Below are 18,310 nucleotides of genomic sequence, written 5' to 3'. Positions count from 1 at the left end.
AATTTTTTTTTTCTCATTCAATTGTAAAACCAACAGTCAGGGGCAATTCATTGATGGAGTAAAAAGGTGAGGGTAAACTATACAGTTATATTTCTTGAGGAGAGAAATCATTGCTGTTGCTCTAGGCTGGCACTGTCTGTATCTCCATAACTTCACAGGGTATTAATTGTTTCAGCACTGTCAGCAGAATGGCCTCTGCTTGTTGAACCAACTCCAGAAGTAAAGTCATCAGCCAAATTGCATGGGCGCAGATACTGAGGCTGCGCTGCGGTGCGAGAGGCTGGATTTTAAGACGGTGTCGGAGGATTGTCTGGCCCCATTTTGAGAGGTGCGCTGAAAACAGGTAACCAACGCTGAGCAGATGAAGGGGTGGAACACGAAACACTCTGTGGGTTGGTGTTATGACAAACTGCTAATTTCTCATGACAGGATTACTGTAAAAACACGCGACAGAGTTGTCATTGACATTCATGTGACAGACGCACAAGCAAACACTGATTTACAAGGCTGCTTAGTATACTTGAATACAACATAGCATCAGATCAAGTGAAGAAGGGCATTTAGTGCCAAGAGGTGCTGCCTGGAATAACCTCTGCACTAAAGTTCAAAAAGCTTCTAAGTTAGATTTTCATTGAAATAGGCCTGCCTTCCACAGTGAACGGTATACCAGCCTACCCACAATGATGCTCTATTTAGCTTCAAGAACAATTTGGTTGAATGAAGCTGCTAAATATACTGAAAGGCAGTGTCTGTAACATTGGAGAAACTAACAAGAGTGGTTTTGAAAGAATCCAATTGAAAAAAAATCCCACCCCCTCCATTCAGTCCTCCAACCAAAGCTATTCCCCCCCAAAATGCATGAATGTGCACCGCCTGACTTCAGCTGGAAAGCGAATCCGTGATAGTAATGAAGGCTGGCCGCCGCTGTGACTGCTCCGCACCTGGGCACCTTATTCATTCTGTAGGTTTTTTTTTCACACTGACAACGTCTCTCTACTTGTCGGTCATAAACACTTTGGTTAAATGCCACGAAGATATATACAGAAGAAAAATAACAGTACCTTTAGGTAACAGTTACTACTCACTCAGCTCAGAGGGTGTGCTTTGTGCTGTAAGCTCACTGTGAAAAAGAGGGGAACGTCTCCACATTCACTCCAAGATACCAAAAAGTTTTAATTAATGACAACGATTCGATTCAACATGGTGTTGAATAGATGAAGATCCAGGCAGGTGTTTGGGCAGAGTGTGCACAGACAGTACGTAAGTAGACAGGCAGCTCATCCATGCAATCATTTCATTCGGCCAGAATGAAATTGAAATTTAATTGAATGAAATTTTGTCAAACCACTTACTGTACTGAGTGTCATCTGGCTCCTATGAGACGTTTTTGAGTCTAATCAGGTGGTATTTGTAGTAAGTAGTTTTGTGTCTTGTGTTCTTGCGCAACAATAAACTGCACCTTTTTACCATCTGTTTGCCTCGCGTGGAGCATTTGAGTCCGTCTTCTGAGGCGTGCTTCTGGTCGTTACACAATGATATATTTAGTGAGCTTATGTGCCAGCACCTCTGCCAAGATGGCATTTCATAAACTCATAAAGAACTATTAGATATGTACTGTAGGGTTATGATTTTACCACACTTATTTATTTATTTTTCTTGAACCTAAAAGCTATTTATGGGTGATATGGGTGTCAGCGTGAAGCCCGCTGTACTCCACTTTGAATGAAAGGGGCAACTCAGATTAGTAAACCAGTGCAGATGCAAAGCACATTAAAAATTCAGATGCCTATTTCCTCCTTAAATACATTGAAGCTTTAAAAGGCAGCTGGGGTGACGCAGAGGGAGGCCGCTGTCGATTAAGTACCATTGCATTTCCAATACGTAATGTTGAGTAGAGTTCTGTTTATGACTTCTGGTTCAGCACCACGGACAGCGTCCTTCAGCAGCACTTATTGGCTCACAGTTATTCAGTGGCTGCCTTTGTCACACACGTTGATTTGTGTAGCCTCTGTGTGTGTGTGTGTGTGTGTGTGTGTGTGGCGGGGGTGGGGGTGGGGGGGTTGTACTTTTAAGAACCCTCAAAACAAAACCCATGTCCTAAAACTGAGTCTGAACTTTAAAACAACCATGATGATCGCCCATAATGTCATCACTTTCCCAAAAATCTTTTCCCTCTGAGGGTCTAACACTGGTCCTCACACACACACACACACACACACACACACACACACACACACACACACACACTACACAAAATAGGATTTCATATTCAGGACTAATTAATTCCTTATTATCTACAAATGCATATCTTGCATTCATAAAGACTTACTCCTGAACTGTGGTGACAGTTTCGCTGCTTTCGATAGTGCAAACATCAAAACCATTAGAATGAATATTCGCTTTAGGTTCCACTGCAATGTGAGGATTCATTTTGGCGTAGTCCGTGACAGCCTCCCTTAAAATCGTGCCTCTGTAACATTTAACTCACGATGCACCCTTGGACAAGCTCCTGGGTCGCAGTCTCACCAGAAGAGGGCATTTCGATTCTGCCTGACAAAGTTGCCTTGACATGCAGACGTGATTAACGACAGCGTCATGCTGCACATCAAACCCGGCAACAACGAGAATCAGACGCACATTTGGACAAAAAGGTGGATATTTGGATATTTGACTGCTCAGCACGACTCGCTGACGGCGTCTCACAGAGACTTGTGGATAACCGAGCGTTACTTTCCTCTGTGCGCCATGCGCGGATCGGACTGAGCATCCTTGAGGAAAGAGACGCCGGGGTTGACTTGCGAGAGGAATCTAAGGGCTGCTCGACTCCTTTTGGAAAATTACGTCCTATTTTTGGCATCACGAGAATGCATTCGTGAAGTTTTTTTTGGGGGGACAGGATTGTCGCGGAATCTCCATTCGCGCGCAAGACTGACATGAATACTACTTGGATGTGGCTTCGTTATTGTCTGCGACAACTGCAGCACTCTGTTGGGCTGTAACTTGAAAAAATATATATATATATATATCAGAGAACGATTCTTTACCCTGCGAAAGCAAGGCAGTTCTGCAACTGGATTTTCTATTACGCTCTTTAATCTGGAGTTGGAAGTAAATGACATTCGCCCCGGTTCAGCTGTATGGTTATAGATGCAGAACTAAACCGGATAGCACATCCAGGTCCGGGAGAGTAAAAGGCAGGTGCGCTTTGGAGTCAGCGGCTGCGCGGAGAGACCGGGCTAGTGGATTAGGACGGTACCTGTCTGTGGAGAGCGCGTCATGCGGACTCGGATGTCGCGCACTAGAAGCCATTAAAACCTGTAGGCTGGAGCTGACAGATAAGCGGATATGGGTAAGTTCTGTTTATGTTACCATCTTCTTGATAGCGTGGCTCGATCCCAAAATTGACTCCAGTTGTCCTCCTTTCTCCATAACACACCACAGAACGCCTCGATCCTTTTCAATCAGCATCGAAACGTCGTCTTATCAAATGTTCTGTAGCAGCATCTAATGATTTTTTTTTTTTTTGGGTGTCTTTCGTTAAGCTTGAGGAATGTGGCTGAAGCCCGTGCTGTAGCCTGTTAGTCGTAGTCGCAGAGCTGCAATGTGTTTTTTTTTTTTTTTTTTCCCTCCATCTCCAGGCGGTGTGGCTTCTCAGACACTGAGGATACTTATTCTGTATTTTACAACCCTCTGCGCGTAAAGGATTGGTTTGAAATCACCAGCAAATGATCAAATAAACCCGTATGTGTAAGTGAGGGCTATCCTTTTTTTTTTCTTGACTAGTTAGACTGGCTGGCTCATTGACATGGACTGAAATGCTAATCACGGTAAATGTTGGACGCCGGTCAACTTTATAAAGCGTGGCCCTGCATAATCATTGATTGTCCTTAATCTGAACGCACGGAGCCTATTGTCCGGCTTCAGCCCGCTGCTGTCGCCTCCCCAAAACTCTTGTGGGTCGAAAGCTCCGGCCGTGCACATTTTGCTTAGCAGACTGATTCTCATTCAAGAAAGCCGTCGTGTTCTGCACCTGCCATCAAGGGGAACCAAATCGAGCATAAAACTGTGCGTCCACCCATCAATACTTCGTGTGTGTGTGTGTGTGTGTGTGTGTGTGTGTTCAATACTCCTTAAGCAATGCATGGTTATGTTTCTGTGAGTGTGCGCGTGCACGTGTTTTTCTTCGTCTCAGTTAGATTTAATCAGAATTTACCATTTTGTCCCGTTCCGTTTCCCTTACGCCTGCGCAGTTATACACCAATAACCCACCCCCACCACCCTCTTGCCCCCTCTGTCTCTGTGTACCTCTCTTGGTATTTAACTGTCAGTTGTGTTGTATGATTTAAACCCCCCCCTCTCTCCCCTTTTTCCTGAAAATTTTAAATAGATATTGTAGTTTGTGATTGCTCTCCCTCTTGTGCCTTTCCTCAGCCTGATGCTATTGTCTGAGGTAGCCTAATCTCCTCAGTCACTCTTAACCGGTATACAGATGGCCAAGTTCACTAGTGGTGCTGTGCCATTAATTGTGAGGCCGCATGATATATCGACCCACAGTGGGTTACTGCACCACATCAATATAAGCTACAACTGCGTTCAAAGCCATACAGCGCAGGCCGTGCGGGAGCTCAGATGCAATTTATGTGTACTGCAAAGCAACCATGTATGGTTAATCATAGAAGCCTAGTTTATGGGCCTGTTTCTTAATTTAATACCTGAGCATGTCAGAAAATCCTGCATGCTTGAGGTGCAGTGAGTTTCACTGAGACTCTTATGCAGGCCTTTTTGTGTCCATGTGTACAAACCAGCCCAAAAATGCGACTTTTGTCAGCCATATAGTTCATGCTGTTGCCCGCAATTATTTGATGATTACATGGTGCTGTAGTCTCAGTTATCCGCCACTGTAGCTGACTGTGATGCTCTTCATTAACAGCATGCAATGCACTTATGTTTCATGGACCATAACATTAGAGTTCTGCTTTGCAGAAAGGGTAGGGTGAGGATCATAAAAAGCCACAGCCAGGAATGCAGATGCTTTAGGATAGAATTAGAGACCCCAGTGATATTTCACACACTTTTCCTACATTTAAAACATATTTTTGCTGTGAACAAAAGTACGGCCACTGCACAAGATTTCACAGTAGCACAGTATGGACAACAGATGACCTTCTGCTAGCCCTACAGCATCCAATTGGCAGCATTGTTGAAATGTCAGGTGATGGGGGGAGGAGGAGAATCAACAGGCCCTCTGTGGACAATATCTTTGTTTGTTTGTTACTTGCATTTCTTTATTTTGAGAGAAAAAAAAAATCACTGGCTTGTTAAGCACCATGATGTACAGTTTACAAGTGTACCCTGTTCAGGTTTGAAGGGGCTGAGTGCATTGAGCTACAAGCTGAATACACTGTGGAAAGGTTTACAAGTAACACACTAAAATACCATTATGTCAAGCAATGTTAGACAACGGCTGCAGTGAAAGAAAGAATTTTTTTTTACTAATTTACTAATAGAGGCAAAATGGACTCACTAACTGGTGCACAAAATATACCATGAAATAATTAGGAATTTAGACCACAGGTTAGCTTAACTGTGGTTCATTCACACCCTCACAACAGCTAATGTCCAAAGTTTCAGCAGAAAAAAAGGTGTCACTGTGCAAAACTTCTATACTTGTAAGGAAGCTCACTAACATAATGCATTTCCAATATCCAAACTTTAGGTTAAGCGTCACTAGTAAATGACCCTCACCCTGTTCCTAACCTTTAACCCTCAAACAGCTCTTTGAAGAAGTGTGGAATGGTCAAAATATCTAATATAGTTCTAAAATGTTCTCACTTTCACAATCTAAAACTCAAATTTGGTCCTCAGAGACAAAATATAGACGAGCACTCACAACATGATTTCTTTCTACTTTCTGAACTACGGGTGCTTTTGAAACCTTTTGCTGGGGCTGTGTCGTCCGCTGACAGTCACAATCACATCACTGTGGATTCACTGCTGGTCATTTCCTGGATATCTAAGCTGTTACGGGGTGACATGATAGAAGATACAAAGCACAACCTTTAAAGTGATGTGTGAAGTTCCGACCCAGCTTGAACTGAAATCTATTACCTGGAACTGAATTTCAATGAGCAATGTTTCACTTAGAAATAATGAGAAACAGGAGGAACGCTGCATCCTGGTTACTGTTTATTTACCTGTACATTTACCCTTTGAAATTACTGTGCCAGCAATCCTATTTGAAGATTTGAACAGTTTTACAAATGTGGAAGATTTAGCTATTTATGGTGTTGTCACAGTAACCGAAGTTTTAGTAGGGTCAGAGGCTTAGTCCACTGAAGTACAGTGAAGGCTGATTGGTTATTCTCTCTCACTCCACCTGCATGGGACTGTCACCACCAAGGGAAATCAGGAATGAGACAAGGGGGAAAAACAAAACAGTCAATATATATGCTTGTGTGTATTCAACCTAATCAGTGCTACACATACAAAGCAGGCACACCAGGACACAGTGTTTTGCAACCACAGTTGAAATGGGTCTAACTTGGCAGGCCTTGCTATCATCTCAAAGATAATTGGAGACTAATAGGATGGCTTAGGCTGGTCTGGGGACGTCCTTCCCTATGTGTTCGGCTGCTGTCCAGCCTCTGTGTGCAGTCAAGGCTAAGGCTGGTAGCAGTTTTGTCAATGACAGGCAGCAAATAGCAATGAGCCACTTGTGTGCACTCAAAGTGCACCAGTTAGCGAGTCCATTTGCCAAGTTATTAAGCTACATTTGGTTTTATTTTAGGTCAGCAGTAAAGTGCACTTACTCTCTCTATGTGTTAGGGTTGAGAGGCAGAAATAGCTATCTTCTTGTGCTGAGGACAGCAGCGCTGTCTGCTACATAACGAAGCATTACGCACATGCCTTTAGACAAACTTTAGCTTTGACTTACTGTCCATGTGAGATTTACACAGATAACTGCAGAGGGTGACAAAGAAAAATGAGGAGCATAGAACTGTATCTTGCCATACCTAACACTTACAAGAAAGCAAGAAAAATGTCCGTCCTAAAAGTTGAATCTGAAGACAAGTCGGAACTAAGGAAGGCAGTTGGGGAGCAAAAATGGAAACCAACAAGGGAAGTGAAAGGGCTGAGGAGATGGTTTTGACCACATGCATAAAAATAGACTTCACATTATAAAAACATCCTGATGGCTGCAGGGTTCAAGGACATGCATAACTAGCGAATTTTCAATAGGACAGAGAATGAAACAAAGGCAGAGTTGTTCATCTAAGTAGATACGACATAAGAACAGTAATGGTGAGAAGTACGTCAGGTAAAGGTAATAGAGACACAAACCCCATGAGTGACACCTCAGAGGATGACTTGTGCTCCTTTGTGAATAAGATTAGAGAAGTAGTGGAGAAGGAGATGGCTTACAGAGGCATTAGCGCACAGAGCGCTCATTAAACCACATACAGTGTCAGTAAGGGGAGAAGGGTGTCTCGTGAGGCAGGCTCAATCTGAAAGAGATGGCAGAGTCACTTCTAATAAAGCAAGCCTATTATGCACATGGGAAATAAAAGCAATGGGGGGCTGATTTCCCCTCTTCCTGGGATACGAGTCAAACACAAAATGTGAAAACACATTTATGTTTAACAACCTACACACTTTATTCCCCGGTCAAAAATATTGTCTATTGAAATTACTTTAAATGCACATGGAACATAACATTACACATGGGTATTGTTCCATAACAGCATTCTTCTGTTGTCTCTACTTGTTTTTCTTTTTTTTTTTTCTTTCAAATTTGTAAGCCTTTGAGGCACAGTGTTGTCTGCAAATTAGTTTAAGTTACATTCACAAACCTGAGAACAACAAATTGGCTGCACTCAGAAATACTACATCTTTTGATCACCATCTTTCTCTCCGCAGTATTTATGTGAAAGCATTACAATTGTGGGAGCCAAGATGAAGAAACATGATTGATGTATCTGCTGGCATAATCAATAGCCAGCACAAATTATCTGTACAGTTCCGTGGTTCCCTCCATCTGTAAGAAATGATGAAAGATTCTTCTGAAAACAAACAGTAAGGGTGCCTCTCTCTTGGTCACACTCTTAGACACAGACACATACAATACCCATATGGGATCAGCAGATGCTTGGCAAGGAGCGAAATAGCTATGTTAGATAACATATGCTGCATGATGCCTCTCAGCCTCTCTATGTCAAGAAATTATTTCTGACAAATGCCGCAAAGATTATGGAAAATACTAGAAAATTGAAACCATCTTTATTGACTCAGCTGTACCTCAAGTATCCTTAAAGTCCAGAGATTATATGTTTTAGCTCCCGTTCATCATCAATGTAACACATCACCATACAGTACAACACTTTCATTTTAATGAGTTGGTGAATTCAGCAGGGTGCCTGTCAGCACAACATACATTCTGCAAGCTAATTAAAGTATGGACTACTTCTCTCTTGGCATATTAGTCTTATCTCACTGTAATAATAGTAATAAAGACCATACTTGATTATATTGCCTGAAGAAACACACATAAGTAGTGAATCCCCCCATACCACCCCCTCAAGAGGAAATCAATGTATCTTAATGACAGATCATTAGTGTCTCTGTAAAGGAGAGCGATTTTAATGGAAACAACTCTGTCTCACCTCAGAACAAGGAGTGATAACAGGAAGCTACAGACCACTTTTGTTCACTTTTCAAATAGTATACGAAACAGAGCATCTAACCGCGAAAAAGAAATCAACATCACACATACAGTTTGTAGTCGCTCTTCACAGACGTGACGTACCACATTTTGGCATTCAGGTAGTTGTTTTTTGTAGAAGAGATGAGTTGTGTAATTCCATAGGGTTTATAGTGATTTTTATTTGAACCTGTGGAAAGCAGAAGTGGTGATTCATGCTGAACCTATACTGTTTTGGTTTGGTTAAACATGAAACGCCTCCGGATTGTATACACAACCTTCAGCTCTTGAATGTTAATTTGTTCTGTATAGGATTCCTTTTTAAGAATTATCTGCCTCTGCAATGGAGCAATGATGGCTTATGTGATGACTGACTACAAATACAGATAAAAATATAATTGAGCAAATTGTTGCTTCGCTTCAATGTTGGTTGTCAGCGTGTATTCATTGTAAACAAGCACCACAAATGACATCAATCAAAGCAGCTAAAACCATGTCATTTTGGGTAATCAGTCCACACAATAGGAATGTAACTTTACTGTACATTTGGATATAAACTGTGACCACATAAAATTGCCAATTGATTAAAAGAAGCAAGGTCCATTTGTATATAATAGGGCTGAGTCATTTATTATTTTAAAATGAAACAATATAAGCTATATAATATAAGCCAATTCTAAAATTGGGAAACCAGTAAAATATTCACAGCTAACAAGTGAGTCTGAGGTTTTCTGTTTTAAATACGTTTTTAAATAATCTCCAAAGTCACAGTGATTAGGTCAAGTTGAGCTGCAAGTCATGAACTTAACATTCAAGTTCTGAACAAGTCGTGATGTTGTATGCTCCTGAATATGATTCTCACTGTCATGTGGAACAGATTGGTGTCGGACAAGCTGACAAATACATGCCTTCTGTTCTGGAAATACTTAAATTGATGTGAAATGCATTGCAGAATCCCTATTCTATATATTTAATAGTTTATATGGTTGGGAGCCTTGGGGTGTGGTGAGTCATCGCATTCACAGTCACAAGCTGTTTTCTAGACATTTTTCTAAGTTTAATCCAATAGCAAAAATTAAGCTCAATAGATGTACTTTGGTTAATACAGATGACACATTTCTTCACATCTACGGAAGCTAAGGAAGCATCCGTTTTTATAAGGCAACAGTTTCTGAGTAGAAGTAACACTCTGGGGTGCCGTAGAAATAACTATAGCTGCAAATACTGTAGTTTGGAAAACACCAGGTTTGATGAATTACTGATGAATTACTGAGCTCATTCCCCTCAGTTGCTGTAGAATTGTACAGATATGACATATGTGACATGTGTGTCTAAATAAGTGTTTTGTAGGGATGGTGAACATACGCCAGGGCGGGAGGCGTGTTAACAATGTATGTGACAACCTTGAAGGCTGAATATGAAAGGGATGAATTACAACATTGCTGTGGTGACTATGCTTTTATCTTTTTATTTATTTATTTATCTATTTTTATGTTTTGGGCAAAAGTGCCTGTGTCCTTGCCATTGAAATGCAAACACATTCATCATCACACTGAACATGAGCTACACACTTTTTGCAGCAGTGTTGTAGAAGCTCAGGTACTTGATGCTTGCCTCAGGACACCACTTCAGGAGTTGTAAACAAAACTGCCAAGATTGCTGGGCCTCATCTTTTTTGGGCAATATGTCAAGTCTTGGTTTGTATAAATGTATCTTCAGTTGGTGGATACCATTATTTCCAACACTGTACACAAGGAAAAAATAACCAATTCAGTGTGTAGCATGTCATTTGTTTATCAAATGTTTTTGGTAAAGTAATTAATGGTTTGTAATGAGCTTCTTAACTTTTCTCTCCTTTCTCATTTTCCTCTCCTCCTTCCCTCCCATATAGGCTCTGCTCTGCGGCATCGCTGGCTAGTGGTCCAACTCCTCATGCAGGTATGGTTAGCGGCAAATCCATCTTTGAGTGAGCGCCCATGCCCCAAGAGTTGTCGCTGTGATGGAAAAATTGTCTACTGTGAGTCAAGCGCCTTTCGTGATGTCCCCAAGAACCTCTCAGGAGGCTGTGAAGGGCTGTCTTTACGGTACAACAGCCTTGCTAGTCTTCGTGCGGGCCACTTTGTAGGCCTCAACCACCTCATCTGGCTCTACTTGGACCATAATTATATTGCCTCTGTGGATGGAATGGCCTTTCAGGGGGTCCGCAGACTCAAAGAGCTAATCCTGAGTTCCAACAAGATTACATCGCTCCACAACACCACATTCCACCCTGTCCCTAATTTGCGTAATCTGGACCTTTCATACAACAAACTGCAAGCCTTGCAGCCTGGGCAGTTCCAGGGCCTACGGAAGCTTCTCAGCCTTCACATACGCTCAAACTCTCTAAAAATCATCCCAGTGCGCCTGTTCCAAGATTGCAGAAATCTTGAATTCCTGGATCTCGGTTACAACCGCCTGCGCAGTATCACTCGGAATGCATTTTCAGGCCTAGTCAAGCTCACTGAGCTGCATCTAGAGCATAACCAGTTTTCAAAGATCAATTTCTCTCACTTCCCTCGCCTCTACAATCTGCGGGCACTTTACCTACAGTGGAATCGCATTCGCTCAATGAGCCAGGGCCTGACTTGGACCTGGGCCTCCATCCAGAAACTGGATCTGTCTGGGAATGATCTGATGGAAGTTGACGCTGTGGTTTATCAATGCCTACCCAACCTACAGACCCTTAATCTGGACTCCAACAAGCTGACCAATGTCTCCCAGGAGGTCGTTGATGCCTGGATCTCTTTAACTACAATTAGCTTAGCTGGTAATGTATGGGACTGTGGCCCTGCCATCTGTCCTCTGGTGGGCTGGCTGAGAAACTTCAGAGGTGCAAAGGAGACCACCATGATCTGTGCCTCCCCCAAGAAAGCTCAGGGGGAGAAAGTGATGGATGCTGTTGAAGCTTTTGGTGTTTGTCAATCCAACCCAGCAACAACACTCACTGTGAGTATTCCTCCAACCCCATCCAGTGTCCCTGTGCAGACTGAACACTACCCAGCCATTCTGGCTTCACCTACTGGTTCTGGAAAAAGAGGAGAGGGATCTATCAGAGGCCCCACATTGTCAGCCATTACCCCACCTGTTGCACTTCCCCCAGAGCAAGACCTGGAGCCTGTGTCCTTCCATAAGATTGTGGCTGGAAGTGTTGCCCTTTTTCTATCTGTTGCAATGATTCTGTTGGTAATCTATGTGTCTTGGAAGCGCTATCCTAGCAGTGTCAAGCAGCTTCAGGAGCATTCGGCAGCAGCCCGCAAACGCCGCAAGAAAGCTAGAGAGACGGAGCGCACCCTGAGCTCTCCGCTGCAGGAGTACTATGTGGACTACAAGCCCACCAATTCTGAGGCCATGGATGTGCTTGTCAATGGGACCGGACCCTGCACCTATACCATCTCAGGCTCCCGAGAATGCGAGGTATGACCCACACCACCGCCATTCCTCCTAAACAAAACTCTGTCCACAGCGAGGCGACCAGAGGTAATTATTTACACTGCTTCGATAGATGATAACTGTGCTACTTGATTACTTAGCCTTACACAGCAGGTTAGGCACATACTGTCTACCCATGGATCATTAATGAGTGAAGCAGAGGTTGGATTTAGAATCTCTACGTTCTATAACAAGATATCTCTTGTTTTCAGATGGGTGTTTGTATATTCGCTTAAACCCTAATCTCTGCTGAGATGCAAATGTTTGGTTTGCTGCAGAATTGTACAGAAATACAGATAAATGAGTGTGATTGTATTTCCTATTCTGCATAATCTTGAGCTTAAGCTATGCTGTTTGTGATAAGACATTTGTGCTTGTTTAGGTACTCGTTTGCTTTTTTTTGCTTGCATATCACAGGCTTTGTGCTTTGTGTGTTTGCTCTACTGCTATTCAGTTTTTGATGAGCAGTATTGTGTGGGGAGAATAGCTGAATGGTGGGAAGATTCTCTCCTGGACACTGGATGTGAATGCTAATAGAGACTCTTGTCACTGAATAGAGCTTCCCCTGAGCTGATGACTTCACACTTTTCTTGACATAGCTATGAGTCAGGGTAGCTGTTGGAAAATACTTAATGTCCATAGTCCCACAACAGCACTTGCTTTCTGACATACTCCTGCCTTTGCACACTGAATTGCTGAATTTACTTAATGTTTGCTCACTGGCTTAATTGATTAGTCACAAATAAACCAAAAATTGATAAGTCACAAATAAACCAAAATACATACTTGCAGCAGCCATCCACACTTTCACTTGCACAGGGATGAAAAAAAAATACAGTTATACAACCCATACAAAGAAGCTCTGTTCGATAGTCCCGAAAGGAGCGGGAATCCTTTGAAATGTTCCATACACAGACGAGTGAATTGCTTCAAAACAGTATTTACCAAACCAATGTGGGAATTCCACTTTTCTCCTCCACACTCTTGTGTACATTACATACTATACCGTTCTAAAACCTTTTATTCTACTGTTGAGTTTTCTAAGATACTGCTATACAAAGAAAGCTCCTACAAAAATATATTTCTTATCACTGATGTGCTATAACTGTTATAACAGGGGGCTAAAATGGGCTAAGCCCATCTGGATGATCAGTTAGTCCACACTCTGAAGCTGTAACACAACAGGCATATGACATATTTTTGGATAAGCTTTATATATATTTCACATTACCAGCCCACTCATACTCAGTCTAGTTGCTAGATTTTCTCTGCATTTCCATTGCATGAATTTCTGGCAGCTGCTCTCTGGAGGAATGGCAAGAAAATGCAGAGGTTTAAGTAGTAAGGGAGAGAAGGAGGAGTGCTCGATCCTCCACATTCTTTTCCATTTTTGATGCTGACCTGTTGGCTTTCTAGGAAGCAGATTGCCTGACAATATATAACACTTGCAGGTTTTTCACTCTGATTGACTTTAGAGCTGCCATTTTGTTGTTGTGTGCCCTGCCCTCCACCACATAGGCTTTGAGTGCCTCTTTTCAGCCTAATTTGCTGCTGTGTGTTTAATGTGAATTCATTTGTGTATATATGGAGCACAGTATGGTGCTTGCTCATGTCGAATTTCTTGAATTGTTAGGTCTCTAGTTTGGTCTAGACCTGCTATTTATGGATAGCGTACTGAGATCTGCTATGAATTGAATTGAATTGAATTGAATTGAATAAATACAAATTGATTAATTGATTGAATGATTGATTGACTGAGTATGATCTGAAGCACATTGAACATGGAATGTAGACACTTGATAAACTGGTATAATCCACTGCAAGAACATCACAAATATGCCTCAAAATGATGTAAAGATGTTTTAGATTTCATATGCTCATACAGAAGGCCATGTTCTTGCAGTTGCACCCTATAATTTAGATGATTAGCTAGTTAATTTGCAAAGTACACCGCAGGAGATGGCTACCCCCACAAATAAATATGAAGTTTCAGAAGAAGCTATGATTCAGAGAAGTCATATTTTCTTTTAGTCAAAAAGAAAAAATGTTAACTAAATATTGCTTTAGTTTTTATATTTTTGTGTACGGTATGGTAGTTTGATTTAATTATTGACCATAAGACCTTAAAGACTTAATGCCATACAGAACCAATGTTTTTAGAGAACTGTTAATCTCATTTGTAAAATAACATTGCAAAATCAATTGTTAAACACTCTAACGGTGGCCGAGACAACATGAAAAAGACTCAACTTCCCAAAGTTCAAAGCAGCCACAGAGAGAGATTACTTAGATTTAACATTTTAAGTGTTTATATAGCATGTGCTTTGAAAAAAACAGAGCTGAGAATGGGGTATAGGATGGGCAAGGCCAAAATAAAGGGAGGTACAATACATATAACCTAACTCTAATCCAAACAAAGAAACCAAATTACGATATGTTACCTCCCTAACTACCATAAGCAAGAGAAATGAAAGTCAACAGGAACGGCAGCCGAAAGGCCAAAATACCAGCAGCTTAACAGGGTTTATGTTACTACAGACAGATGCATAGAAACTAGTGGATGTAACAGCACTGGGCAGGAGGGGATACTACTACACTAGGTGAAGACAAACCAAAAAAATGCATTGGTTGTCTTTCTTTGTGTCGCATTAAGAGGGATAAAATGGCTGATTGTCATTCCCAACGCTTATTCTCATTCCAGATGCCCCATGCCAGTTGGACCAAACTATAATCAGACTGATATTGCACGGTCCAGGGAGGCTCTGTAAGAGATGGTATCTATGAAAAGTGCTGTCCACTTCCACTCTAATGGACCCCACACAAAATACCTCACAGGCGCTCCATCAGTGTAAGATAGAAGCAGGCCCACTGTTTAATCATTGCATCTACCATTAGCCTTTTGTCCTGACTTGACTCAACTTGGCAATTTAGGTGACTCTTTTATCCCGTGAGCCACATAAAACAGGAATTAACCCATAGTAAGAGGGGCAAAGACCAAAACAACATTACAGAATCAGCAGAATGTAACAACTCAGAAGAAAAGGTACAGGAAACATTTGTGATTCAGCAACAAGCAAGCGTATGAAGGAACTGTCAACAAGGAAAAAGAGCCAGAAGAAACAATTTTTGTTCTTTTTATAATTAAAGGCAAAACAGGAATAGATCAAATAAGTAAAGGAATGTGGTTAAGGAGATAATCTAGTGAGTCTCTACAAACACAGTAACACATAAGTAGGGCTCCCAGTAGAATGTTTAAAAATATGCAGTTCTTGTTTTCCTGAACAACAGTTTGATTACATAATCATCAGCATGTTCACCAATTCTGATATTCTCCTCTTCTTCATATAAACTACTCCTAAGCTATGCAACGTCAAGCTAAGACAGACTTGCGGCCCCTACTAGGTGGATAAGAGGAGTGACGAGTCAGCAGTAAATGACAAAAATATATAAAACAGTCATTGAGCATATAGGAATAACTGCACAGGAAGTATTCGGCCGATCAGCTTTCAGGCTTATGACTGCCAGAGATATAAGTATAGATGCAAAAGTTAAAGTTAAACAAAAAATAGTCCAAAAAGAATTATTAAAAAAGTAAATGAAACCTACAAAAAGAAGAACAGAGAGGCTGGTCAGCTGTGATGCTGACATTTGCTATCAATTTTTTTTCCCGTTTAACATGCTGCAACCGTATTGTTGGAAATGGTTAAGATGAAAACAGACACGCCATTAAGTTGAAATGTTGGTGAGAGCATATATGAGAATTACAACAGCAGATTAGGGTCAGGGTTAAACAAGCAGCCGATGGAAACTCTGGTCAGTTTCCACACGCTGCTTGTTTGTTTTTTTTGCTCTGTCCTTACCTCCTCGGCTTTTAGCAATTTGATAATTAACTCAGTTCACCTGTAGGAGATCGTTATTGTCAACAGTATAACATTTTGGCCTACGGTTTTTTACAGCTCATCCTGTGTAGCTATAGCCATATTATGGAGCCACACTGCTTGAAAACTGTTAAAACTCTTTCTGTTATCTCATAGAGGAAAACCGAGTAAAGACTAATTTCTGTCACATTTGCAGTTCTGGTTCCACAAGCTTCCTTTTTATCTCACTCAGCACTCTCCTCCATTTTGTTTCTTGAGATATCCTTGAAAATGCATTCTTCCTAGACTTATCTGTCCCTCCGTCTCATCTTAAAACATTGTAGAGGGGAGACAGGAACTATCAGTCAGCAGTCCGCAAAGTCCTGAGTTCATCTCAGAATGTGCTCCGCTCTTGTTTCTACATTTTGTTGCTCTCGTGTAGACATAAATCACCCGACAGAACGCAATAGCACCTGCTGCACTCTCCCCACCTCACAGCGTCACTGCCTCTCCTCAGGCTTGAGGCCATAGCTGCTCAAGTTCATCTCTCCTGAGTGGGAATTGCTTATTCCTCCTGTGTCACTCTTGCCATTTCTTTCATTCGGATTCAGTGCCATCACTATAAATCACCCTGGACCTCTTCACATGATTGTCCTTTATCAGCCCCCAGATCCACCTGACATGATTGTGAGTTTGGCAGCCTTTTTAGTGAATTGCCTGAAGATGGTGCAATCCTCATTTTCCGCCATCACTTCAACCTTCCCACAGAGAGGATTATTTCTATCAGTTTATGTCTGTCTTCCTTTCATATTTTCCTTTCTAGCTGTACGCCTGATGTGAGAAGTGGACTTGACCTGAACTTGAGACTTTGCCCCTCATGGCTTCGGCCACCTTTTCATGTATGATTTGGCATCCTTTGCCATTTTTTTCTAAACCATCTTGTAACTTGACCACGTCACATGGCGACATTGGCAGCTTTTTTTTCCCCCCAACAATTCCTTCATTCTATCTTTTCAGTTTATACAATTTCCATATGTCTAGCAACTATATCATCATCATCATCATCATCATCGTCCTCTGACCTCTCCCACCTTCCATTCTGATCTTTTCGTTTATTGTATCCTGCCCCTTGGCTCAAATGTTCTTTGATAAGGATTTTGCTGATATGCTGGGGCCGCTCTGCCAACTGCCCAGTAGTGCTACCGCTTATTCCCTCTCACCTTCCTCAGCTTGTCCTGAAAAGTCCTGAAACTCATTCTGCCAGCAGGACTGTTACATGCCCTCTTGACTCTACTTCCTCATCCCTTCTTCTGATGCAGCTGCTGACCTTTTCCAAACTACAACCACCCACTTGCTATAATGTCACACTGCATACAGCCATCTTTGAATTAATTAATGTTGTTCCCATTTTTAAGAAACCTTCACTTGTGTGATGCTAAAAACTAGACAAATTACACACACCTCCCCTGAATGTACTGCCCTTTAGCCATGTTTCTGAACAGGTCTAACATAGCAATATCCTGAGGTTGTTCTCATCGCTGTCACTATAGTAACTCGCTACAGTCTAGAGAGAAATGACTCACATACACCTGCCTGCTGACATTAGTTGGTCAACAGAAAATTTATAGTGTCAACAATTAACAATATCATCTACGATTGATTAATCATTTAATTAATTTACCAAGCAAATCTCTTCATTCCTGCTCCTCAGTACATTTGAAATATCTGTTTTAAACTGTCTTTCAGACAAAACAGGCAATTTATAAATGTCACCTAGGGCTCCAGGAAATTCTGATTGCAATTTTCATTCTTTTTTTTTTTTTATTGTTTGACATGTTTAGTCAAAATTATTCATAACTTCTTTAACTTAACTAATATATATTATATATACATATTTTTGTTCTCCCACTACCTGATTTTCTTAAGCTGATCACATTCGACTCATTATTAGCAAAACTCCTTGTACAAAATAGGAAGGTCAGTGCATGTGAGTCCATGGATTGTTCAGTGAGCAAACCCATAGCACTGTGACACCACATGGAAAAAACGAGTCAGAGTCGCTGCCCAGCGACAGACTCAGCTATAAGCTGCTGAGCTAACACAGTAGCAGAAAAGCTAAGAAAAGCACTAATGCAGTCAGTTGTGATGTACAGAACGAGTGACGGGCCCAGTCATTGAGCTGCAGTGGTGGGAGGGGGAGCAGTAAGCCACACAGTTGTTTTGGTCTGAGAAGCTCAGATCCTGTTTAGAGAACCTTTAACTAAACTAAAGCAACACAAACAATTTT

At 41.6% G+C, this 18,310-nt stretch overlaps 1 protein-coding gene across 1 annotated transcript in view; it reads left to right on the top strand.

Annotated features, from left to right (window-relative positions):
• Positions 1 to 3,345: 3,345 nt before the first annotated feature.
• LOC139219205 (leucine-rich repeat transmembrane neuronal protein 4) overlaps positions 3,346 to 18,310 on the top strand; it is an 88,544-nt gene continuing 73,579 nt past the window's right edge. The window contains exons 1-2 of the mRNA XM_070851010.1: positions 3,346 to 3,349; positions 10,590 to 12,151. Of these exons, the coding sequence (XP_070707111.1) occupies positions 3,346 to 3,349; positions 10,590 to 12,151 (1,566 nt within the window). The remainder of the gene's footprint in view (positions 3,350 to 10,589; positions 12,152 to 18,310) is intronic.

This window comes from Pempheris klunzingeri, chromosome 19, assembly GCF_042242105.1.
Source record: "Pempheris klunzingeri isolate RE-2024b chromosome 19, fPemKlu1.hap1, whole genome shotgun sequence".
In the NCBI taxonomy this organism is placed as follows: domain Eukaryota; kingdom Metazoa; phylum Chordata; class Actinopteri; order Acropomatiformes; family Pempheridae; genus Pempheris; species Pempheris klunzingeri.
Note: the sequence above shows the minus strand (reverse complement) of the source record. Positions and strands in the feature narration are given on the sequence as shown.